The sequence below is a fragment of the Felis catus genome, chromosome C2 (genome assembly GCF_018350175.1).
Source record: "Felis catus isolate Fca126 chromosome C2, F.catus_Fca126_mat1.0, whole genome shotgun sequence".
NCBI lineage: Eukaryota > Metazoa > Chordata > Mammalia > Carnivora > Felidae > Felis > Felis catus.
The window spans coordinates 59216759-59239200 of record NC_058376.1 but is presented as its reverse complement, the minus strand read 5'-3'; the positions used below and the strand labels follow the sequence as shown (position 1 = coordinate 59239200).

At 39.6% G+C, this 22442-nt stretch overlaps 1 protein-coding gene across 1 annotated transcript; it reads left to right on the top strand.

Annotated features, from left to right (window-relative positions):
• Positions 1-11974: 11974 nt before the first annotated feature.
• LOC111562227 (cell surface glycoprotein CD200 receptor 1-like) lies at positions 11975-15555 on the top strand. Its single transcript, XM_023260165.2, has 3 exons — positions 11975-12113; positions 14756-15070; positions 15189-15555. Exons 1-3 carry the CDS (start codon positions 11975-11977, stop codon positions 15530-15532), a joined length of 798 nt encoding a protein of 265 aa, XP_023115933.2. The 3' UTR covers positions 15533-15555.
• The last annotated feature ends 6887 nt before the right edge of the window (positions 15556-22442 follow it).

The window sequence follows — 22442 nt, the reverse complement described above, 5'->3', positions numbered from 1 at the left end:
AGGGAGGTACAGCAGGTGTTGTATCTAAAGTATCCTTTAGGGGATCATGGGACTCTGTTCTCATAGTGCTATCTCATTCCACAGCCTTGAGACCAGAACATAGCTGATGTTTCAGCAATTACCTCATTCACCCTTCAGGACTTACAAATACACTCTGTAAACATAACTCCACACTGAAGAAAACCAGCTCTTAAGAGATAGAAAGATGGGAACCTAAGGCCAGGAAAAGATGAAAGAAATTGGGACGGAGGGAGGAACATTTGGGAAGAATTCAAAACACAGTGAATAGCAGATTTGACTCATGAAAGCACTTGAGAAATATTTAGATGTGGCAGGAAACAGATGGCAACAAAAAGATGTAATTGAAAAGAGTGATTAACCTATTCATGTAATTGACTCCATTACATATTTGAAGGGGAAAAACTGTAAGATTGCAATATGTATTTGATAAAATTAAACATCCATTTAGTATAAAAAGGTGTTTGTTTGTTTGTTTGTTTGTTTGTTTTTTGCTGTTTGTATTTTAAGACTTAATTTTTTTCAGTGCAATTTTATGTTTACAGCAAAATTGAGAGGAAGGGGCAGAGATTTCCCATATACCTCACCTCCTAACCCCACCTAGGCACAGCTTCTATTTCATTATCAACATCCCCTCCGGAGTGTTACATTTGTTACAAGTGATGAACCTACCCTGACACATAATCATCACCCCAAGGCCATAGTTTACATAGGGTTCATTTCTCGGTCTTGGGCATTCTATGGGTTTGAACAAAAGTACAATGGCCTGTATCCATTACTATAGTATCATACAGAGTAGTTTCACTGCCCTAAAAGTCCTCTGTGTTCCCTGTATTTATCCTCCCTCCCCTCTAAACCATGGCAACTGCTCATCTTTTTAGTGTCTCCACGGTTTCTGCCTTTTTCTGAATATTTTATAGTTGGAATTACATGGTATGTAGCCTTTTCATAGGCTTTTTTTCACTTAGTAATAGGTATTTCAGTTTCCTCTTTGTCTTTTCATGGCTCTGTAGGTCATTCTTTTTAGCCCTGAACAATATTCTGTCGTCTGCATAATCCTAATTTATTAAAGCCATTTACCTACTGAAGGGCATCTTGGTTGTTTCCAAGTGTTGGCAACTAAGAATAAAGTTGTTATTAACATCTGTGTGGGGGACTTTGTGAGACATAATTTTCAACCTAACTGGGTAAATACCAAGGAGTGCTTTTGCTGGATCGTTTTGTAAGAGTATGTTCAGTTTTTTCAGAACTTGTCAAACTATATTCCAAAGTTGCTGTAGCATTTTGCATTCCCACCAGCAATCAGGGAGTCCATGTTGCTTCCTATCCTTGCCAGCATTCGGTATTATTAGTGGTGTAGATTTTGGCCATTCCTTGTGAATTACTGTCACTCATTTCACTTCTATATAAATATACTCTATCCAATTAAACATATATAAATTATTTTATATATTTATATATTAAAGATTTACATACTATGTAAAACATATAAATATATATTCAAAGAATACATCATTTTATTTTACATTCACTTATTCATTCTCCAAATGTCTTTCTTCATTTATGTAGTTCTGAATTTCTGACTTATATTATTTCCTTCTCCTTGAAGGACTCTTTAACATTTCTTATATGCCAGGTCCACTGGAAACAACTTCCTACAACTTTTGTTTGAGAAAGTCTTTTATTTCTCTTTCACTTTTGAGGGGTAATTTTGTAGGATACAGAATTCTAGGGTGGTGTGTTTTTTTTTTCTATTAACATTTTGAGTATTTTACTTCATTCATTCTTTGCATGGTTTCTAAGGAGAAGTTGGATATAATTCTCATCTTTATTTTTCTGTAAGGTGTTTTGTTTCTTTGACTTTTCTCAGAATTTTTTATCTTTGATTTTCTATAGTTTGAATATGATATGCCAAGTCTAGGTTATTTTCCTCAGAATTTTTCCTGATTGGTGTTGCCAAACTTCCTGGAACTTTGGTTTGGTATCTGATAGTAACTTGGAGAAATTCTCAGTCCTTGTTTCAGAAATTTCCTCTATTCCTTTCTCTCATTCTTCTTTCTTCTGATTTTTCCATTACACACGTTTTACATGTTTTGGTAGTTGTCTCACATTCTGTGGATATCCTGTGTTTTTTTTAAAGTGTTTATTCTCTTTGTTTTTCAGTTTTGGAGGTTTATATTGATATATTCTCTAGCTTAGAGATTCCTTCCTTAGCCATATCCAGACTATTAATAAGGTCATCAAAGCCATTCTTCATTTCTGTTAATGTTTTTGATTTAATTTTGCCAATTTTGCCTCATATATTTTGAAGCTGTTACTAGGTATAGAGGCATATCTTGTTTCATTGTACCATTGTTTTACTTTATTGTACCTTGAAGGTATCATGGTTTTTACAAGTTGAAGGTATGCCAAACATGCATTGAGTACATCTATCAGCACCATTTTTCCAACAGCATTTGCTCACTTTGCGTCTCTGTGTCATATTTTGGTAATTCTTGAAATATTTGAAGCTTTGTGATTACATTATATTTGTTGTGGTGATCTGTGATCAGTGATCTCTGATGTTATTATGTAATTGTTTTGTGGTGTCACTAACCATGTCCATATGAGATGGTGGATGTAAGTGATGTGTGTGTGTGTGTGTGTGTGTGTGTGTGTGTTTTGGCTCTTCCCCCATCTCTGTCTTCCTCCCATCAGTCCTTCCTCTTCCCTGAGACACAACAATATTGATATTAGGCTAATTAATAACCTCCCAGTGACCTCTAAGTGTTCAAGTGAAAGGAGGAGTTGCATATTTCTCACTTGAAATCAAAACTTAGAAATGGTTCTTTTTTTTTTTTTTAATTTTTTTTTTCAACGTTTATTTATTTTTGGGACAGACAGAGCATGAATGGGGGAGGGGCAGAGAGAGAGGGAGACGCAGAATCGGAAACAGGCTCCAGGCGCTCCAGGCTCTGAGCCATCAGCCCAGAGCCCGACGCGGGGCTCGAACTCACGGACCGCGAGATCGTGACCTGGCTGAAGTCGGACGCTCAACCGACTGCGCCACCCAGGCGCCCGGTAGAAATGATTCTTAAACTTAGCAAGGAAGTCATGTTGAAAACTGAGACAGGTCAAAAGCTAGGCCTCTTGTGCCAGCAGTTAGCCAAGTTGTGAGCGTGAGGGAAAAATTCCTGAAGGAAACAAAAGTGTTACTCTCCTGAACACACTAAAAATAAGGAAGTGAAATTATTGCTGATAAGGGGAAAGTTTCAGTGATCTGGAAAGAAGACCAAAGAGCTACAGCCTTTCCTGAAGCCAAAGCCTAATGAAGAGCAAGGCCCTAACTCTCCTTGATTCTATGGAGGCTGAGGGATTTGAGGAAGCTGCAGAAGAAAAGTTGAAAGCTGGCAGAGGGTGGTTCAAGAGGTTTAAGAAAAGAAACTCTCGGGGCGCCTGGGTGGCGCAGTCGGTTAAGCGTCCGACTTCAGCCAGGTCACGATCTCGCGGTCCGGGAGTTCGAGCCCCGCATCGGGCTCTGTGCTGACAGCTCAGAGCCTGGAGCCTGTTTCCGATTCTGTGTCTCCCTCTCTCTCTGCCCCTCCCCCGTTCATGCTCTGTCTCTCCCTGTCCCAAAAATAAATAAACGTTGAAAAAAAAAAATTAAAAAAAAAAAAAAGAAAAGAAACTCTCTCCATAACAAAAGTGCACAGTGAGGCAACAAATGCGGATGTAGATGCTGCAGTGAGTTATCTGGAAGATCTAGCTAAGGTAATACATAAAGTGACTAAGCTGAAGAACAGATTTTTAACACAACGAAACTGTCTTATATTGGAAAATGCCCTTTAGGACTTTCTGAAATTCTCCCTTTCTCGTATCCTGTATGTTTATTTTTTGCTATAGTTTTCCAGTTTTAATTAGCAGTGAATCAATGAGTAAATTGAACTCTTTTGTATTATCCTAATCTGCCTAGTTAGTTTTGGAGGAGTGGGGTGTGGGGGAAGCATATATTTCTTGTTTGTGTTTTATTCTCCTTTTATTTCTTTAAACATCCTCACCACATTTATTTTATGCCTTCATAATTCTTATGCTTCATAATTCTACTATCTGAAGTTCTGAATCTTAGTCTTCTCTCTAGGAATAACAGAGGGCAGCCAATAAAGAGAATATTTTCTGAATTTATGGTGGCTTGTTTTTTCCTATGTTTTGTAATCTTGGAATGTGAGCCCAAAATTGTGTGGCTTTGAGTATGAGAATTGGTTTGAATATAAAAACCTGGCGAAGGACAATGATTTTCCATTATAGCAAATAATCTGGGTCTTTACTCAATGCTATGGACTGAATGTGTCCTCCAAAACTCTTATGTCAAAACCCAATCTCCAATGGGATGTCCTTTGGAGAGGGAGCCTTTCGGAGGAAACTTTGTCATGAGGATAGAGCTCTCAGATTAGTACCTTTATAAGAAGAGACCCAAGAGAGCCTGCTTTTTCTCTTTCTCTCTCCCTCTGCCACTCCATGTGAGAATACAGTGAGAAGACAGCTGTCTACAAGCCAGGGAGTGGGCTTTCATTGGACATCATGTCTGCTAGTACTTTGATCTTAGACTTCCAGCTTCTAGAACTGTGAGATAAAGTGTTTGTTATTACGCCACTCTTTGGTATTTTTGTTGCAGGAAGCAAAACTGTTGTAAGACACCCATTTATCCTTGATCTGGCCATATAAGGCAAACCATACCGTCTTTGGCTGCCCTTCTCTCTTACCCTTAAGAACACTAAGATTTATCTGGCTTTTGCCACAGATCTTTCAGGTCAGAGCCTCTTGGTTGTCATTCTGGCCTTGCTACTGTTTATGATTATGTACTTTGCCCCTGACTATTAAGTGCTGTCACCTTGTCTTGGTATTGCAGAATCCTATCACCCTCTCTGTGGCCAGCCCCACACTTTCCCACAGATGATGGGAACCTCCCTAGATAGTGTGCATGGATATCAGCAGTCTGGTGATTTGGGAGAAGGCCCACAACCCTGAGCACTTCAGGGAATGTCCCTCGTGTAAATAAAAAGGAGGGTTTCAGAATTCTGTCTGCTTTTGTGAGATGGAGAGAAGACACAGAATGCTAAGACTTCCACCTCAAAAGGAACCTCGGGAATGGAGAAGGTACCTCCTTAGGAAAGGTCTGAGAGACCTCCCAGAATCTCCAGCTGGGCTGACAGGTGAATATCTTTTTCTGAAGAAACCAGGCAGTAAAGACTGGTGGGGGGTGGGTGGGAGGGGTGGGTGGTGGTGACAGCTCCTTCAAGTGTGAAGACACGAGCGATGCAAAGCTTCCAAAACATTCAAGGAAACATGACATCACTAAAAGAACAATATCAAGCCCCAGTGGCTGATCTCAAAGCAATGGAGCTCTGCATGCCTGACAAAGAATTCAAAAATAGTCTACTTAAGGAAGCTCAGTGAGCTACAGGAGAACACAGTTTGACCCCTAAATAAAATCTAGAAAACAATCTATGAGCAAAGGGAGTGTTCAAAAAAAGAGGTACAAATCATGTAAAGGACACAACGGCAAATTTTATGCAGAGACTACACTGAAAAATTCAATCAAGAGTTCCAACAGCAGAGTCATCAAGCAGAAGAAATGATTAGTGAACACAAAGACATAATTTGAAATCATCTAGTCAGAGATAAAAAGCAAACCAATAGAAAGAATGGAAGTGAGGGAAGAAAGTCTCGGGATGTTATGAAACACCAACAACCCAAGTAATATAGGCATTACTGGAGCCCCAGATAAGCATAAAAGAAAGGGGCAGAAAGCTTATGCAAAGTAATAATGAGAGGCAATCTCCTAAATCTGTGGGGAATGAACATCCAGATCCACGAAGACCACAGAACTTGACTGACTAAAGAAATCTGCACTAAGACACATTACAATCAAATAGAAAAGAGAAACTTTTGAAAGCAGCAGAGGAAAAGTGAGTGGTCGTATATAAAGGATGCCCAGATTTCTCAGCACAGACCTTGCAGACCCAGAGAGTGGGATGATACCTTCAAAGTGCTGAAAGAAAAATCCAGCCACGGAAATCCTTCACTTGGAAAACCGAAATAAAGGTGAGGTAAAGACTTTCCTAGAAAAAACCAGAAACTGACAAACTTCATCAGTTCTAAACCTGCTCACAAGATATTCTAAAGGGAGCTCTTCAAATTGAAATAACAGGATGGTATGGCACTTGGGTGGCTCAGTCGGTTAGGTGTACGACCCTTGAGTTTGTCTCAGGTCATGATCTCTTGGTCGCGGGGTCGAGCCCAGATTGGACTCTGTGGTGACAGTGAGGAGCCAGGTTGGGATTCTTTCTCTCCCTCTAACTCTGCCGCACACGTGCTCATGCTCTCTCTCAAAATCAATACATGTAAGAGAAATAAATAAATCAATAAATAAATAAATGGAAAAGAGAGGGTGTTAACTAGCAACATGGTGACATATGGACATTAAACATACTGTAAAGGCCAATATATAATTAAATTCAGAATAGTGTAATACCGTAATGATGGTGTGTGAATTACTTTTAACGCTGGTACCAATGCCAAAAAAATATTAAAAATAATTATAGCTATAAAAATCTGTCAGTACACAAGTTAAATATGTAAATTGTGACATCAGTAACATAAAATGAGGGAGGAGATGTAAAAATATCGAGTATTGTATGCAATGAATTTATACTGTAATCAGCTTGAAATAACTATAAGGTGTTGGGCGTATGACTCATAGTTACTACAAAGAAAACCATTTAGTAGATACACAGAAGACATAGAATAAGAAATCAAATCCTACTGCTACAAAAAAATTATCAAATCACAAAGGAAGTCAGTAAGACAGGAAGAAAGGAATAAAGGAACTTCAAAACAGAAAACAATGAACACAATAGCAATAGTAAAGTACCTACTTTCTTATCAGTTGTCTTAATGTAAATGGACTAGGGGCACCTGGGTGGCTTAGTTGGTTGAGCATCTGACTTCAGCTTATGTCATGATCTCGTGGTTTGGGAGTTCAAAACCCATACTGGGGGCTTGTTTGGGTCCTCTGTCCCCTTCTCTCTGCCCCTCCCCTGCTTGTACTCTGTCTCTCTCTTTCAAAAATACATGAACATTTAAAAAAATTAAATGGACTGAATTCTCCAATCACATGGTATATATTGGGCAAATAGATAAAAAAAAAAAAAAACCAAGATTCAACAATATGCTACTACGAGACTGACTTTAGTCAAGGATACATGTAGGCTGAAAGTGAATGAATGGAAAAAGCTGTTCCAGGGAATAAAAACCAAAAGAAAGTAAGGATAGCTATATTTAATATTAGAGAAAATAGACTTTAAGTTAAAAAATGTAACTAAAGACAGAGCATTTCAGTCTCTAATGGTAAAAAGCCAATTCATCAAGAGGATTTAACATTTGAAAATATTTAAAAATTTTTTTTTAATGTTTATTTATTTTTGAGAGACAGCATTAGCAGGAGAGGGGTAGAGAGAGAGAGAGAGACACAGAATCCAGAGTAGACTCCAGGCTCTGAGCTGTTAGCACAGAGTCTGACTCAGGGATGGAACTCATTAGCCGTGAGAGAGTGACCTGAGCTGAAGTTGGATGCTTAACCAATTGAGCAACCCAGGCGCCAAACACATGTAAATATTTATTCATCCAACATCAGAGCATCTAAATATATAGAGCAGATATTGACAGACCTGAAGAAGAAATAGAAAACAATACAGCATTTTCAGGGAACTGTAACTGTACCTTTTCATTGGAAAATGAAAAGATCATTCCAACATAAGACCAATAAGGAAACAGTGGACTTGAACAACACTGTAGGCTAAATGGCCCAACAGATATGTACAGAACATTCTTTCCAACAATAGCAGAATACAGTCTTCTCAAGCACACACAGAATATTCCCAGGATAAATCATAATTTAGAAAAAAAAATTGTTGTGTTTTACTTCAATACAGATCTTTTCAGAACCCAGATTTGAAGTAGATTAGGACTACTTTGGTTATCAGAAAAGTCTTTGATTGTCAGGAAGTCCAATGGAAGGAATGCATGTGGGTCTCAGGAAGGATGGAATTAGAAACTTTAGCTAGGTGAGGAGTCTCTCTCTCTCTCTCTCTCTCTCTGCTTCTGCTTCATTCTTTCCAGGATAGTCATCAGTCCTCAGGGAAACAGAATAACAGAGAGTGAAGGGAGAGACGGAAGGAGGGAGAGAGGGAGGGAAAAGAGAGAGATTTATTTTAAAGAATTGGCTCACAAGAGTGTAGAGGCTTGGCAAGTCCAGAATCAGCAGGCTGGGCCAGCAGCTGGAGACCCAGGGAAGAGGAGTAGTGAGTCTGAAGGCAGTCTGCTATAGAACTTCCCTTTCCCAGAGGTCAGTCTTTTATTAAAAGAAGGCCTTCAACTGTTTGAACATGGCCTCCTGACATTATGGAAGGTAATTTGCTTTACTGAAAGTCTACTCATATTAATGTTAATCTTATCTATAAAAAAATACTTTTGGGGCGCCTAGGTGGCTCAGTCAGTTAAGTGTCTGACTTCGGCTAAGGTCATGATCTCACGGCTTTGTGAGTTCCAGCCCCACATTAGTCTCTGTGCTGACAGCTCAGAGCCTGGAACCTGATTCAGATTCTGTGTCTCCCTCACTCTCTGCTCCTCCCCCACTCACATTCTGTCTCTCTCCCTCTCTCAAATATAAATAAACATTAAAAAAATTTTAAAAAATACTTTCACAGAAACATCGAGAACACATAAAATGGACACATAAATTTAGCGATCACTGTAAGAAAAGGGGAGGAAAAGAAAAATGGACTATTCTCAATCTGGTTCCAAAATTCTCGTGAAAGTACTCTCATTTGCGCAGCTGGGTGAGGTGCCCACCAGTGGATCAAACAACTTTAATCAGGAGGTGGATCTGGAGAAAACACTATACTCAGTCCCCATCATGTGAGGTACCCATGATGGAACAATCCACTGTGGCTAGGAGAGGAGTGGAGGCAGGGTTACCCTGGAGAAAATTATTGTCAAGTACAGAGCAAGGTGTCTCAAAAATGGGAAATTATTGATTAAAAGCCTACAATGTAATTTTATTTATTTATTTATTTTTTATTCTCGATACAAATATTTTATTTATTTTATTTTTTTATATGAAAATTATTGACAAATTGGTTTCCATACAACACCCAGTGCTCATCCCAAAAGGTGCCCTCCTCAATACCCATCCCCCACCCTCTCTTCCCTCCCACCCCCCATCAACCCTCAGTTTGTTCTCAGTTTTTAACAGTCTCTTATGCTTTGGCTCTCTCCCACTCTAACCTCTTTTTTTTTTTCTCCTTCCCCTCCCCCATGGGTTCCTGTTAAGTTTCTCAGGATCCACATAAGAGTGAAACCATATGGTATCTGTCTTTCTCTGTATGGCTTATTTCACTTAGCATCACACTCTCCAGTTCCATCCACGTTGCTACAAAAGGCCCTATTTCATTTTTTCTCATTGCCACGTAATATTCCATTGTGTATATAAACCACAATTGCTTTATCCATTCATCAGTTGATGGACATTTAGGCTCTTTCCATAATTTGGCTATTGTTGAGAGTGCTGCTATGAACATTGGGGTACAAGTGGCCCTATGCATCAGTACTCCTGTATCCCTTGGGTAAATTCCTAGCAGTGCTATTGCTGGGTCATAGGGTAGGTCTATTTTTAATTTTCTGAGGAACCTCCACACTGCTTTCCAGAGAGGCTGCACCAATTTGCATTCCCACCAACAGTGCAAGAGGGTTCCCGTTTCTCCACATCCTCTCCAGCATCTATAGTCTCCTGATTTGTTCATTTTGGCCACTCTGACTGGCATGAGGTGATACCTGAGTGTGGTTTTGATTTGTATTTCCCTGATAAGGAGCGACGCTGAACATCTTTTCATGTGCCTGTTGGCCATCCAGATGTCTTCTTTAGAGAAGTGTCTATTCATGTTTTCTGCCCATTTCTTCACTGGGTTATTTGTTTTTTGGGTGTGGAGTTTGGTGAGCTCTTTATAGATTTTGGATACTAGCCCTTTGTCCGATATGTCATTTGTGAATATCTTTTCCCATTCCGTTGGTTGCCTTTTAGTTTTGTTGGTTGTTTCCTTTACTGTGCAGAAGCTTTTTATCTTCATAAGGTCCCAGTAATTCACTTTTGCTTTTAATTCCCTTGCCTTTGGGGATGTGTCGAGTAAGAGATTGCTACGGCTGAGGTCAGAGAGGTCTTTTCCTGCTTTCTCCTCTAAGGTTTTGATGGTTTCCTGTCTCACATTTAGGTCCTTTATCCATTTTGAGTTTATTTTTGTGAATGGTGTGAGAAAGTGGTCTAGTTTCAACCTTCTGCATGTTGCTGTCCAGTTCTCCCAGCACCATTTGTTAAAGAGGCTGTCTTTTTTCCATTGGATGTTCTTTCCTGCTTTGTCAAAGATGAGTTGGCCATACATTTGTGGGTCTAGTTCTGGGGTTTCTATTCTATTCCATTGGTCTATGTGTCTGTTTTTGTGCCAATACCATGCTGTCTTGATGATGACAGCTTTGTAGTAGAGGCTAAAGTCTGGGATTGTGATGCCTCCTGCTTTGGTCTTCTTCTTCAAAATTCCTTTGGCTATTCGGGGCCTTTTGTGGTTCCATATGAATTTTAGGATTGCTTGTTCTAGTTTCGAGAAGAATGCGGGTGCAATTTTGATTGGGATTGCATTGAATGTGTAGATAGCTTTGGGTAGTATTGACATTTTGACAATATTTATTTTTCCAATCCACGAGCAGGGAATGTCTTTCCATTTCTTTAAATCTTCTTCAATTACCATCATAAGCTTTCTATAGTTTTCAGCATACAGATCCTTTACATCTTTGGTTAGATTTATTCCTAGGTATTTTATGCTTCTTGGTGCAATTGTGAATGGGATAAGTTTCTTTATTTGTCTTTCTGTTGCTTCATTGTTAGTGTATAAGAATGCAACTGATTTCTGTACATTGATTTTGTATCCTGCAACTTTGCTGAATTCCTGTATCAGTTCTAGCAGACTTTTGGTGGAGTCTATTGGATTTTCCATGTATAATATCATGTCATCTGCAAAAAGCGAAAGCTTGACTTCGTCTTTGCCAATTTTGATGCCTTTGATTTCCTTTTGTTGTCTGATTGCTGATGCTAGAACTTGCAGCACTATGTTAAACAGCAGCGGTGAGAGTGGGCATCCCTGTCGTGTTCCTGATCTCAGGGAAAAAGCTCTCAGTTTTTCCCCGTTGAGGATGATGTTAGCTGTGGGCTTTTCATAAATGGCTTTTATGATCTTTAAGTATGTTCCTTCTATCCCGTACAATGTAATTTTAAATGTTAACCTGTTTTTTCCACATAATGATGAAATCACTTCTAATTTCTGTTTTGTAAAGCTTTTTGTGGAATTTAGTGACAACTGATTTTCTATCGTGTTGTATGTAAGATGTATGAATAAACAGTGGCTGACACTCAATTTCAGTCCCTGAGGTTCATTTCATTTACTTTTCTCTGAATATCTTCTACCTTCAACAAATAGTACATTCATGGATGGAAAGCAGAGACGTTTCATACTTCCTGTGGAAGGTAATATGTTTTTTAATTTTTTCCTACAGGCCAGTACTAAAGGGAAAAAGTGTTGAACTTCCTTAGAAACAGGGTTGATGGGCTGGTCAGGGGGCCGGCCTGAGCCCGGTTGAAGAGTATGGTGGTCTGAGTGCTGAGGTGTGAGGGACCCTGAATGACCCCGGGCCTCCTCCCCCCAGGCAGTGCACATTCCACCTGAGGATTATGGAGCTCTCCCTGTCAGGCACTGTGCTAGGCCATGTGGGGAACACGGGGACAAACAAGAGTAGCTAGAGCACCAGAGCGCCCTAAGGGGCTCATTTCGTGGGGGAGCCCAGATGTCAGCACAGATGGCATTTGACAGAGGAGATGAGCACTCACATCAAGTGTGCTGGGAGTGTAGAGGAGAAGGCGAAGCAGCAAGGCTCTGAGAAGGCTTCATGGCAGGTGCAGCGTGTGAAATGGCTCTTAGGGGAAGAGGAGCATTTTCGTGGACAAAGAGTGGTCTGTAGGCCACCCCAGTCTGCAGGAACGATGTGAGGAAAGACCCAGATATGCAGCGGTGCTTGGTGTTTTCTTTGCGAAGTGTGGGGGCGGCTGAGGGGTGAGAAGATGACAAAGGTGAGTCCATCTGCAAAACAGGGCTTTCAAAGGCAATGCAAGGACATGTAAGTGCTGTCTTCGGGCAGGGAGAGGTCTTTGAGGGGTGTTAGATGGAGGGGATCACACCTGTGTCCCAGAATCCTGGACCTGCTGCAAGGTCAGGTGTGAACCGAAGAGGGGAGAGATTTGAGACGGACACAGATGTCAGGAGACTTCTTCAGGAATCCGGGTGTGTGGTGATGGGGTCGTAATCTAAGATCTGGCAGCAAGGACAGAAAGGAAAAGCCCCAAATCTCAGAGGAATTGGTCTGTGTGCAGAAGGGCTGGAGGAGCCTGGAGGAGAGTCATAGACACAGGATGCAGAGAAGCTGGAAGGTGACTGCTGGTTCTGGAGCCAATAGGAGGATCCACCTGCTATCCCTCTGTGACCAGGAGGTGAAATCACGGTAGTTGATCACAGGGCTGTGAGGAGATTATATTTGTTAGACAGGTGCCAACCCCACTGAGTGCAGAGGAGTGACTGGTCACCAGTAAATTATCACAACAGGTGTGAATAGAGAAAGAGAAGGATTAAGAAAGGGTGACTGACAGGAATCACAGAAGTCCCATCACAGGTGAAGGGGGATTGCTGGAGGGTCCTAGAGCAGAGGAAGGTGAAAGAACAGAGATTGTCCATGGTGCTTGGGATCCTCACCCTGGGAGCCACTTCTCTGGAGATGGCACCCCTATTAAAATGCATCTGATGATTTGATTAGCTAGTAATTTCTTTTAAAAGAATAGAATCAGGCCTTAAGGCTCAATAGCAGGCAAAATATTAAAACCTTAGACTGTTCAGAAGCAGAAGTGCAAACCCCTGAGAACGCAAAAGAACATTCACCAGCCTCTTCCCTTTGTGGTTTCATCTTCAGCATCTTGTTTTGAGGCACAGGGATGTTCACCCACATCCCCCCTCTAGCTGTTCCTAATCAGCTAACTTCTTGCTTGCCTCCAACCTTGGCCAAGGTGCATTTTCCCTGTGCAGATGCTTCATGGATTTCACTCCCCTCTCAGATCTGCTGTAAAATCTGCCTGCCACCCCAATGGGGCACATGGATGGCTCAGTCAGTTAAGCATCTGACTCTTGATTTAGGCTCAGGTCATGATCTTATGGTCGTGAGATCAAGCCCCATCTGGGTTCCATGCTGGTCTCGGAGCCTATGTAAGTTTCCCTCACTCCCTCTCCCTCAGCCTCTCTCTCAAAAAGGAGTAAGTAAGGAAGTATCCTCCTTGCTTCCTGTAGTTATGGGATCTTGATTGGTCTGTGAAATGCGAGGGCATGAGTCCATCATCACAGAAGAGGCAGGATACACCAAAAAAGGAGAGGAGGGATCTCAAACGAGAGTTTAGCACCCACAAGCTCCATGCACAAAACAATTTTGCCCCATCACGCTAGTTCTGCTCAATGTAAAGCGATGAGCTCCTTGCCAGTCAGCTGGGTTACAGGTGCATGGATCCTGACTTCCTTAATCCTCTCTCAGAAAACCCCTCCCAGTCAGGGACCCATTATGTTGTATGTCGCAGGGCTTAATTTTGACTTTAAAGTTGAACAAAAGGAGTGAATTTATGTAATTCTTGTAATTCGAATATAGAGACGCAATCTGTGAGCAGAGTTCACAGTTGAACTGTTTGGCAGTGTACGTGTGACTCAATAGGAAGGCAGGAAGGAAGATCTGTTGATTTTACTGATTGTGATTCTCCAAAAAAAAAAAAAGCTTTAAAAATGCCCACCCTGGGTGGTGGTGGGGTGCCCGGGGGGCTCAGTCATTTAAGCATCCGACTCTTGGTTTTGGCTCAGGTCATGATCTCATTCATGGTTTGTGGGATGGAGCCCTGTGTTGGGCTCTGAGCTGTCAGCAGGGAGCCTGCTTGGAATTCTCTGTCTCCCTCTCTCTGCCCCTCCCCCACTCATTATCTCTCTCAAAATAAATAAGCATTAAAAAAACGTTCAGTCTGGTCAACATGAATGCCATTTTATGCTTTTTATATTTATTTTTGTCTGAAGTGCCACCCGTAAGGATAGGCATTTAGTTCTGATATTCTTTCTTATCAGTTCTGATATTCTGACTTATTCTTTCTCCTTAATAGGAGGAGAAAATCAACTCACCAATTTTTCTTTCTACTTTCTATACTAAGAAGCATGAGTTATAAGATAAATCTAATAGTCTCTCTGACCAAAACATTAGATTTAGATGATTTTGTCCATTAATTTATACTGTGTTTTCTTGTTTCTTACATATCAAAACCTGCGAATCAATGCACAAATGCTTAAATATTTCTCACAATGATAATAGGTATAGTTTATCTAAGACCGCAGTATAAAGGAGAAAAATGGGTTCATCTTTAGATTAGTTTTAACATGTTATATGCATTTTGTGCATGTTTAATTTTTTATGTAAGCCTTATATTTCTGGAATAAGATCACCAGTAAAGTCCTGTTATAGTAAAATTTTACGTAGTATGTTATGAAAAATAAACACATGAAGTACTTTCATTATTCTCTTTGTGCAGGTGTTCAGCTCACCCTTCCCTGTCTGTACCCTGTCTGTGGATACAAAGGCATCCTCTCTTGCCCTCGCATCAGCTTGACAACTGTGCTGGTAACCACATGGGAAATAATCCTCAGAGACAAGCCTTCCTGCACCAGAGCCTACAGGAGACATACAAATGAGACCAGGGCCATAAACTGTAGTCATGAGACAATATCCTGGGACTCCAGACCGGATCAGAATCCCGTCCTTCAGATCGATCCAGTGGCCATCACTCATGATGGATATTACAGGTGTGAGTGGGCACAACTCATGGGATATCACCTGACAGTGTTAGGTAATGAGCATCGTGTATTGTGGGATGTCAGATAGCCAGATTTGGACTGAAACAGATGTCTCTCTCTATTCCATATCCGTGTGTTAAGACTGACGCATTTTCCCCTGCATCTCTGCAGTGCCCCCCGAGGTGACCCTGTTTCAACTTGAGAATGGAACTATCGTGTGTAGGGCAGCTGCAGGGAAGCCAGCGGCGCAGATCTCCTGGACCCCAGGGGGAGATTGTCACACTGTGGAAGAGCCACTGGGCAATGACACAGTGACCGTCCAGAGTTCGTGCCGCTGGGAAGACCACTGGGTATCTAATGTGTCCTGCTCTGTGTATCATCTGACTGGCAACAGGAATCTGTCCATAGAGCAGAATTCTGTTAGTAATTTCAGCTTTTGTATGAGGTTTTCATTATATCAGAGAAGCTATGGAAGAATGAAAAAGGAGTGTATGGAGAATTTCACTCAAGGATAATCTCCCCAGCTTCTCTTTTATGTCCTTCTCCACCATTATGAGTATGTCCAGAAGACTAATGCAGAATTTGGTTTAAGAAGCCATATTTTAAATTATGTTTACTTTTTAATAATTATAATAAACATGATTTAATAATTTAAGTGTACACTTCTATACAAGCAGTAAGCTGGCTTGAGTAGTGTACTTTTAAATTAATTCTTATGGTTTTAGGAGAAGGATAAAGTATATATATATATATATATATATATATATATACTTTTTAAATTTTTTCATATTTATTTTTGAGAGAGAGAGAAAGAGTGCAAGCAGGGAAGGGGAAGAGAGAGAGAGAGAGAGAGAGAGACGGAATCCAAAGCAGCTCCCAGGCTCTGAGCTGTCACCACAGAGCCCGATGCGGGGCTCGAACTCACTAACTGTGAGATCATGACCTGAGCTGAAGTCGGATGCTTAACCGACTGAGCCACCCAGGTGCCCCAAGAAATGTTTAAAATAAAGTCACAGAAGTGAATTTCATGAGCTATGAGATATCCTTAAACCACACACACACACACACACACACACACACACACACATATATATATGTATGTATATACACACACACACAGATACATGATTTTATACTTTTATGTATATATCTATACTTATTTTCAATAAACTTTAGTTTTTAGAGCAGTTTAGGTTTACAGCAAAATGAGTAGAAATTCCAGAGTTCCCAACAACTCCTGCCCTACTACAGGCACCCCCTCCTCCCCTGCCTCCATCACTTATGCCACCCAGGTACACCTGGGATAGTCGATGAGCCAATGGTAATACAACATTATCACTCAAAGTACATAGTTTAATTAAGGGTTACTCTAGGTGTACATTCTGTGAGTTTTGGTAACTGTGCAGATGGCAGGGATCCCCCATTGTAGTTTCACACAGAGTAGTTTCATTGTCCTGAAAGTCCTCCAGGCTTCACCTACTCCTCCCTCCCTCCACCCTAACCTCTAACAACCCCTGATCTTTTCACTGTCCCCATAGTTTTGCCTTTTGCAGAATGTCATGTACTTGGAATCAGATAGAACTTGGCATTCTTGGACGCCTGGGTGGCTCAGTTAGTTAAGTGTCTGAATTTGCCTCAGGTCATGATCTCACGACTCATGAATTTGAGCCCCATGTCGGGCTCTGTACTGACAGCTCGGAGCCTGGAACCTGCTTCAGATACTGTATCTCTGTCTCTCTCTGCCTCTCCCCTGCTCAAGTTCTGTCTCTCTTCAATCTCTCTCACAAAAATAAATAAACACTAAGAAAAAATAATGTAGCATTTTTAGACTGGCTTCTTTCACTTAGTAATATCCATTTAATTTCTTCTGTGTCTTTTCATGGCTTGCCAGCTCAATTCTTATTAGTGCTAAATAATATTCCACTGTCCAGATGGACTATAGTTAAACCATATGTTTTTTGTGTCTATATTTACAGACCAGTCACCACTAAACTTAAATATTGTGTATATCACCTTCTCTGTTTTTATTATCTTGGTCATTGTGGGATCCATTTGCCTTTTGAAAATTTGCAGGTATTGACTGTTTTTTTCTCCCTCACCTTTATTGGGCCAGAAGGAGTCATAAAATGGGAACCGACAGATGAAATTAATATGCTAACATCAACTTCCCATAATCAAGAAGCACATCCTAAATGTGTTAGATTTAGACTACTCCAAATGACAAGAGGGACTTGCTTGGTTACTTAGGCATGCAAGCACAGTGAATTATGCCACTTAGGACAGGATCTTGGGAGAGATTGTGTATGCTAAATTTCTATACCCGGAAAGAAGTACGATAATTTATTTTGTGTTACATGTGTAACATATATTAGGCTTCTGTTTCATAATTCCACTTCCTTTTCCAAAATCTGGAATTATCTTGTCTATGTGTATTAACCGCAAGCATCATTCTTATTTCTGGTAGTTCAGTTCTGATTTACTATGGATTCTATAAAAAATGAACCACACTTGTCAATAGTATACTATTTTGTTTTCCCATTTTTAACTAAATACTGATGTTTCTTTCATTCACTCCAGCTTATTTTTATGTTTTGCAGAAAATGCTAGTTAAAAAAAAAGAAGCAACTTTAGTTGTTGAGGAGGTAAGATAACATTAAAAAGAATATTTGCAAAAATTTAAGCCGTAAAGTCAAAATATAGCTATATTTTTAATTTGCCTCATATTAGTATTTTAATTAGAAAGTGAAAATTCTAATTTTATAATGCTAATATTCAGGTGTACTTATTTTGTTAATTATCGGCCATGTACTCTTTATACATACCCTAAACCATATTTTCATTTTAAGAACTATATCTTACAAAACACAGAATGTTTGCCTCATTTAGACTATAATCTTTAGAGAAACTGAATTGGTCTTTCCTTCCTCATGAAACCATCTCTAATTCTTGACTTTCCTTTTTTAATACCATCATCATTTTCCTCTTATGTGGTCTTTATTTATATTTATAATTATTTATTTATTTCTTCTTATTTATTTCTTCTTTATTTATTTGTATGTTTATAATACTGTATTTATCTTTATCCTGATTTTTCTGTGCTTATATTCCACCCCCCCATCTTTTTAGATGTTACAGAGCTTTAAAAGTTCCATTTTTATTGTACTAGAAATTATACACTACATTTCTGTTCTTTTGAGATTTCACTCCAAAGTTTATGCTTTGGACCATCACCTGCAAAGAATGAAATTTGATCTTTATCTGACACCATATTAAAAAACTAACCCCAATTGTATCAAAGTCTTAAGTATGATTGCTAAAATGATCAAAATCTAAGAAGTGTAAGGTATTAACTCTAGATTTGGCAATGATTTTTAGATATGGCATCAAAAGTCCAAGGATCCGAAGAAAACATAGAGAAATTACAGTTTATCGAAATTAACAGTTCTTGTCTACAAAGTTTTATGTATCAGAATACATATCAAGAATGAAAAACAGCCCATAGAATGTGAAAAAATAATTGCAAATAATAAATCTGATAAGATTTAAGTATTCCAGAATATATAAAAAATTTTTTACTGCTCAAATCAAACAACCTAATTAAACACTGGGTGAAGACCTTTAATAGGCTTTTTTCCAAGGAACATTTACAAATAGTCAGTGATAGTTGGCTAATAACACATGATAACATCGTCAGTGTTATTCATTACTAGGGAAAGGCAAATGAAAACTACAGTGAGATCTCTTCACACCAAATAGGATGGCTAATCATTCTGAAAATAACAAGTGTAGGCAAGGATTGGAGGAATTGGAATTCTCATGTATTGTTGGTAGAAAAGCTCCATGGTGTTACTATGATGAACAACAATTTGGTGAGTGTGTAATAACTGAAACATAGAATTACACATGGTTTAGCAATTCCACTTGTACGTACATAGCCAAGAGAGTTGAAAACAGGTGTTCAAACAAAAACTTGTATGCTAATGTTCATAGGAGCACTGTTCACAATAGTCCAAGTAGGAATCAATCCAAACCTCATCAGTTGTTGGATGTATACACAAAGGTGGTATATCCATACAAGGGAATGTTATTAAGTTATGGAAAGAAAAGAAGTACTGATACATGCCACAACATGGATAAACCTTTAAAATACTATGCTACATGAAAGAAGCCAGACATAAAATACCAAATATCGTATGATGCCATTTATCTGAAATATCTAGAATAGGCAAATCCATTGAGACAGAAAGCAGATTAATGATTGCCAGGGTGTGTGGGGTGAATATTCATGACAGCAGAGTTTCTTTTTAGGGTGATGAAAATCCTCTGGAACTTTGTAGTGGTGATGATTTCTTTAAATTGGGAATTACTAAATAGCACTGAATTGTACACTTTCAAATGGATAAAATGGTAAAATTTGAGTTATGCCTAATTGCCACAATAAAAAAAAGTTTGTTTTAGTTACTTGTAACACCCGAGGGGAAATTATTTAGGCATAATTATGAAAGAGAGAATGGAATTTTCTTTTAATTTTTATTTTTTTAATTCAATTTTTATTTTGAGATGATTGTAGATTCACAAGTAGTTGTAAGAAATAATCTAGAGGAATCCTATGTGCCTTTAACCCAGTTTCCTCCAGTAGTAGCATTTTGCAAGCTATAGTACAAAAACAACTAGGATTTTGACATTGATCAAGATATAAAACAGTTCCATCACGTCATCTTCAAATAGGAACAGATTTCTTTTTCTTTTCTCATCTGTATGCCCTGTATTTAGTTTTACTGCTTTATTACACTGGCTAGAACTTTCAAAATTATATTGAATAAGAATTATAAGAGCAGGCATCCTTGCCTCATTCTCTCTTTTAGGTGGAAAACATTCAATTTTCCACAATTAATTAATATGTGAGCTGTAGGTTTTTATAGATGCTCTTCATCAAAATGGGGAAGTTTCCTTTATTCCTTTTTCTTTGAGAGGTTTTATCATCAATATGTGTTATGGTAATAGATATGTTGAAGCCCTAATGCCCAGTGTGAGGGTATTAGGATGTAGGGCCTTTAATGAGGTCATCAGGGTGGGGCCCTAATCTAATGTAACTATTAGTTTTCAAGAAAGAAGAGACACCAGAGGTGTCTCTCATGCAAGCACCTAGGCAGAAGAAAGCCATCTGAAAACAATACAAGAAAGAAGCTGTCTCTTAGAAAGAGAAAACTTCCCAGAACCTTGCTGGTACCTTGATTTTAGACATCTATCTTCCAGAGCTGTGAGATAATAAATTTCTCTGAAGTCACTAAGTTTGTGATATTTCGCCACAGCATCCAGAGTGGACTTATACAACTGGTTGTTGAATTTTGTTAAGTGCTTTTTCTGTGCTTTAGTTCCCTGTCACATGGAAGAGAAAAAAAAAAAGAAACTTTAAGGAAACTTACAGAGAATGGAATTTTCTTTTTTCGTTTTTTGTTTTTGTTCTTGTTCTTGTTCTCCTTCCTCTTCCCCTTCTTCCCCTTCTCCTTATTTTCCTCTTCCTCCTCCTCCCCTCCCCCTTCTTTTCCTTCTTCCCTTTCTTCCCTTTTTCCTCTTCTTCTTCTTATTCCTATGTTGTTACCCAAATCATGCATTTAAATTCTACTGCAAAATTTGAGTAAACAATTCCAGAAGAATTCAAAGTTTATGTATATTTTGATGGCTGTATTATAAACTGTATCTCTTGGGGCGCCTGGGTGGCTCAGTCGGTTGAGCGTCCGACTTCTGCTCAGGTCACGATCTCGCGGTCCATGAGTTTGAGCCCCGCGTCGGGCTCTGGGCTGATGGCTCGGAGCCTGGAGCCTGCTTCCGATTCTGTGTCTCCCTCTCTCTCTGCCCCCCCCCCCCCCCGTTCATGCTCTGTCTCTCTCTGTCCCAAAAATAAATAAACATTAAAAAAAATTAAAAAAAAAATAAACTGTATCTCTACCATTTAAAATTGTATGTTGAGGAATAGTTCAGAATAATTTTTGACAATATTCTCACATTCTGTGAAAGGATTAAATATATTTGTTCTTTTAAGAAATAATGTTCTCCAGAAAAGTTTTGAGCATCATAAGGACCATAAAAACAAATAATGCTCTAGAATATCATATTCAATATCTTATTTGTCAGCCACAAGGGCTGGTGACTACTTGAAATGGGGTCAATCTCAGTTGAGATGTAAGATGTGACAAGCTGTCTTGGGAGATGTGCTAAGGACATGTGCAACTGGCCATCTGCAATGGTAGGAATGAAAAATGGCACTATTAGTTTGGAAGAGTATTAGTTTTCTAGGGCTGCCTCAATCAATTACCACAAAGTGGCTGAAACATCAGAAATGATCATGTCACAGCTCTGAAGGCTAGAATTCCAAGATCACGGTGTCAGATCACGGGTTTTTTCTAAGCGCTATTTGAGATAGTTTTCCCAGTGCTGTTTTTGTTCATTTTTGAGGCCCTGGCTAGAGGCAGTTAGTTCCCCTTGTTGAGCACTTAAGGTCACGTCTCAACCACTTCCTTATGGTGGCTCCTACTCTGGGTCAACATGTACCTACCCTGATTGCCCCAGGACCCAACACCAGACAACTAGAGATAGCACTTGTGCCCTGGATCCCATGAAATCATTCAAATTAGCCAATGCATGGGAAATCAGGAAACCTAGTAAACTCTGCCTTACGTAAGCTTCTCCCTACAGTTCTCACTGTCACCCTGAACCTGGTTCGTCCCTGCATGGCCAAGCATGGCAGGTGTCTTTCATTTGGAATTATCATAGACAGTTTGCCTTTCATCTGAGTGTCATTGTGTTGTGTCCCATCATCAAAAAAAAATCTTTGATCTTGTAAAACATTGGCACTGTGGGCAAGATTGCATGGCCACAACTGCTTACTCTTGCATAGCTTCTTGGGGGTCTGCTTTTGCCTTACTAATTTATTCCAAACCACCAGGAGAACAGCTTGGGAAGGAAGTGTTGCCTGTTGGTAAGTGTGTGCTTTAACTTGCAGCTTGCTACTGTGTCTGCTGATGGTTTCCATGTGTTTCCTTAGCCAGATTTTCTTGGTGTTGGAAGATTAAGAAAAAACAAACAACAGTCCTAAATGGCTAGACTCCACTTCCTGGATACTGTCACCTAAGGGCAATGGGACCAATAGGAAACACGGGCCACACTTTCCAGGGTGCAGCCATAAGTTGTGTTTTCAGTCTGCTATAGACTGCATATTTGTGTCTCCCTCACCCCGATTTTTGTATTGAAACCTATTTTTCTGATGTGATGGCATTTGGAGGCAGGGACTTTGGGAGCTAATTAGGTCATAAGGACATAGCCTTCATGAGTGGGAGGAACGTCCGGAGAGACCGCAGAGAGCTAGCTCATCCTTTCTACCATGTGAGGACACAGTGAAAAATTGGTCTATGAACTAGAAATCAG

What these genes read in the sequence shown, in the direction of transcription:
- LOC111562227 (XM_023260165.2), top strand. Translation starts at nt 11,975, where the DNA reads ATGAGCACTCACATCAAGTGTGCTGGGAGTGTAGAGGAGAAGGCGAAG. An exon ending in TCGTGGACAAAGAGTGGTCT is followed by an intron (nt 12,114 to 14,755) that starts GTAGGCCACCCC and finishes CTCTTTGTGCAG; the next exon opens with GTGTTCAGCTCACCCTTCCC. An exon ending in ATATCACCTGACAGTGTTAG is followed by an intron (nt 15,071 to 15,188) that starts GTAATGAGCATC and finishes GCATCTCTGCAG; the next exon opens with TGCCCCCCGAGGTGACCCTG.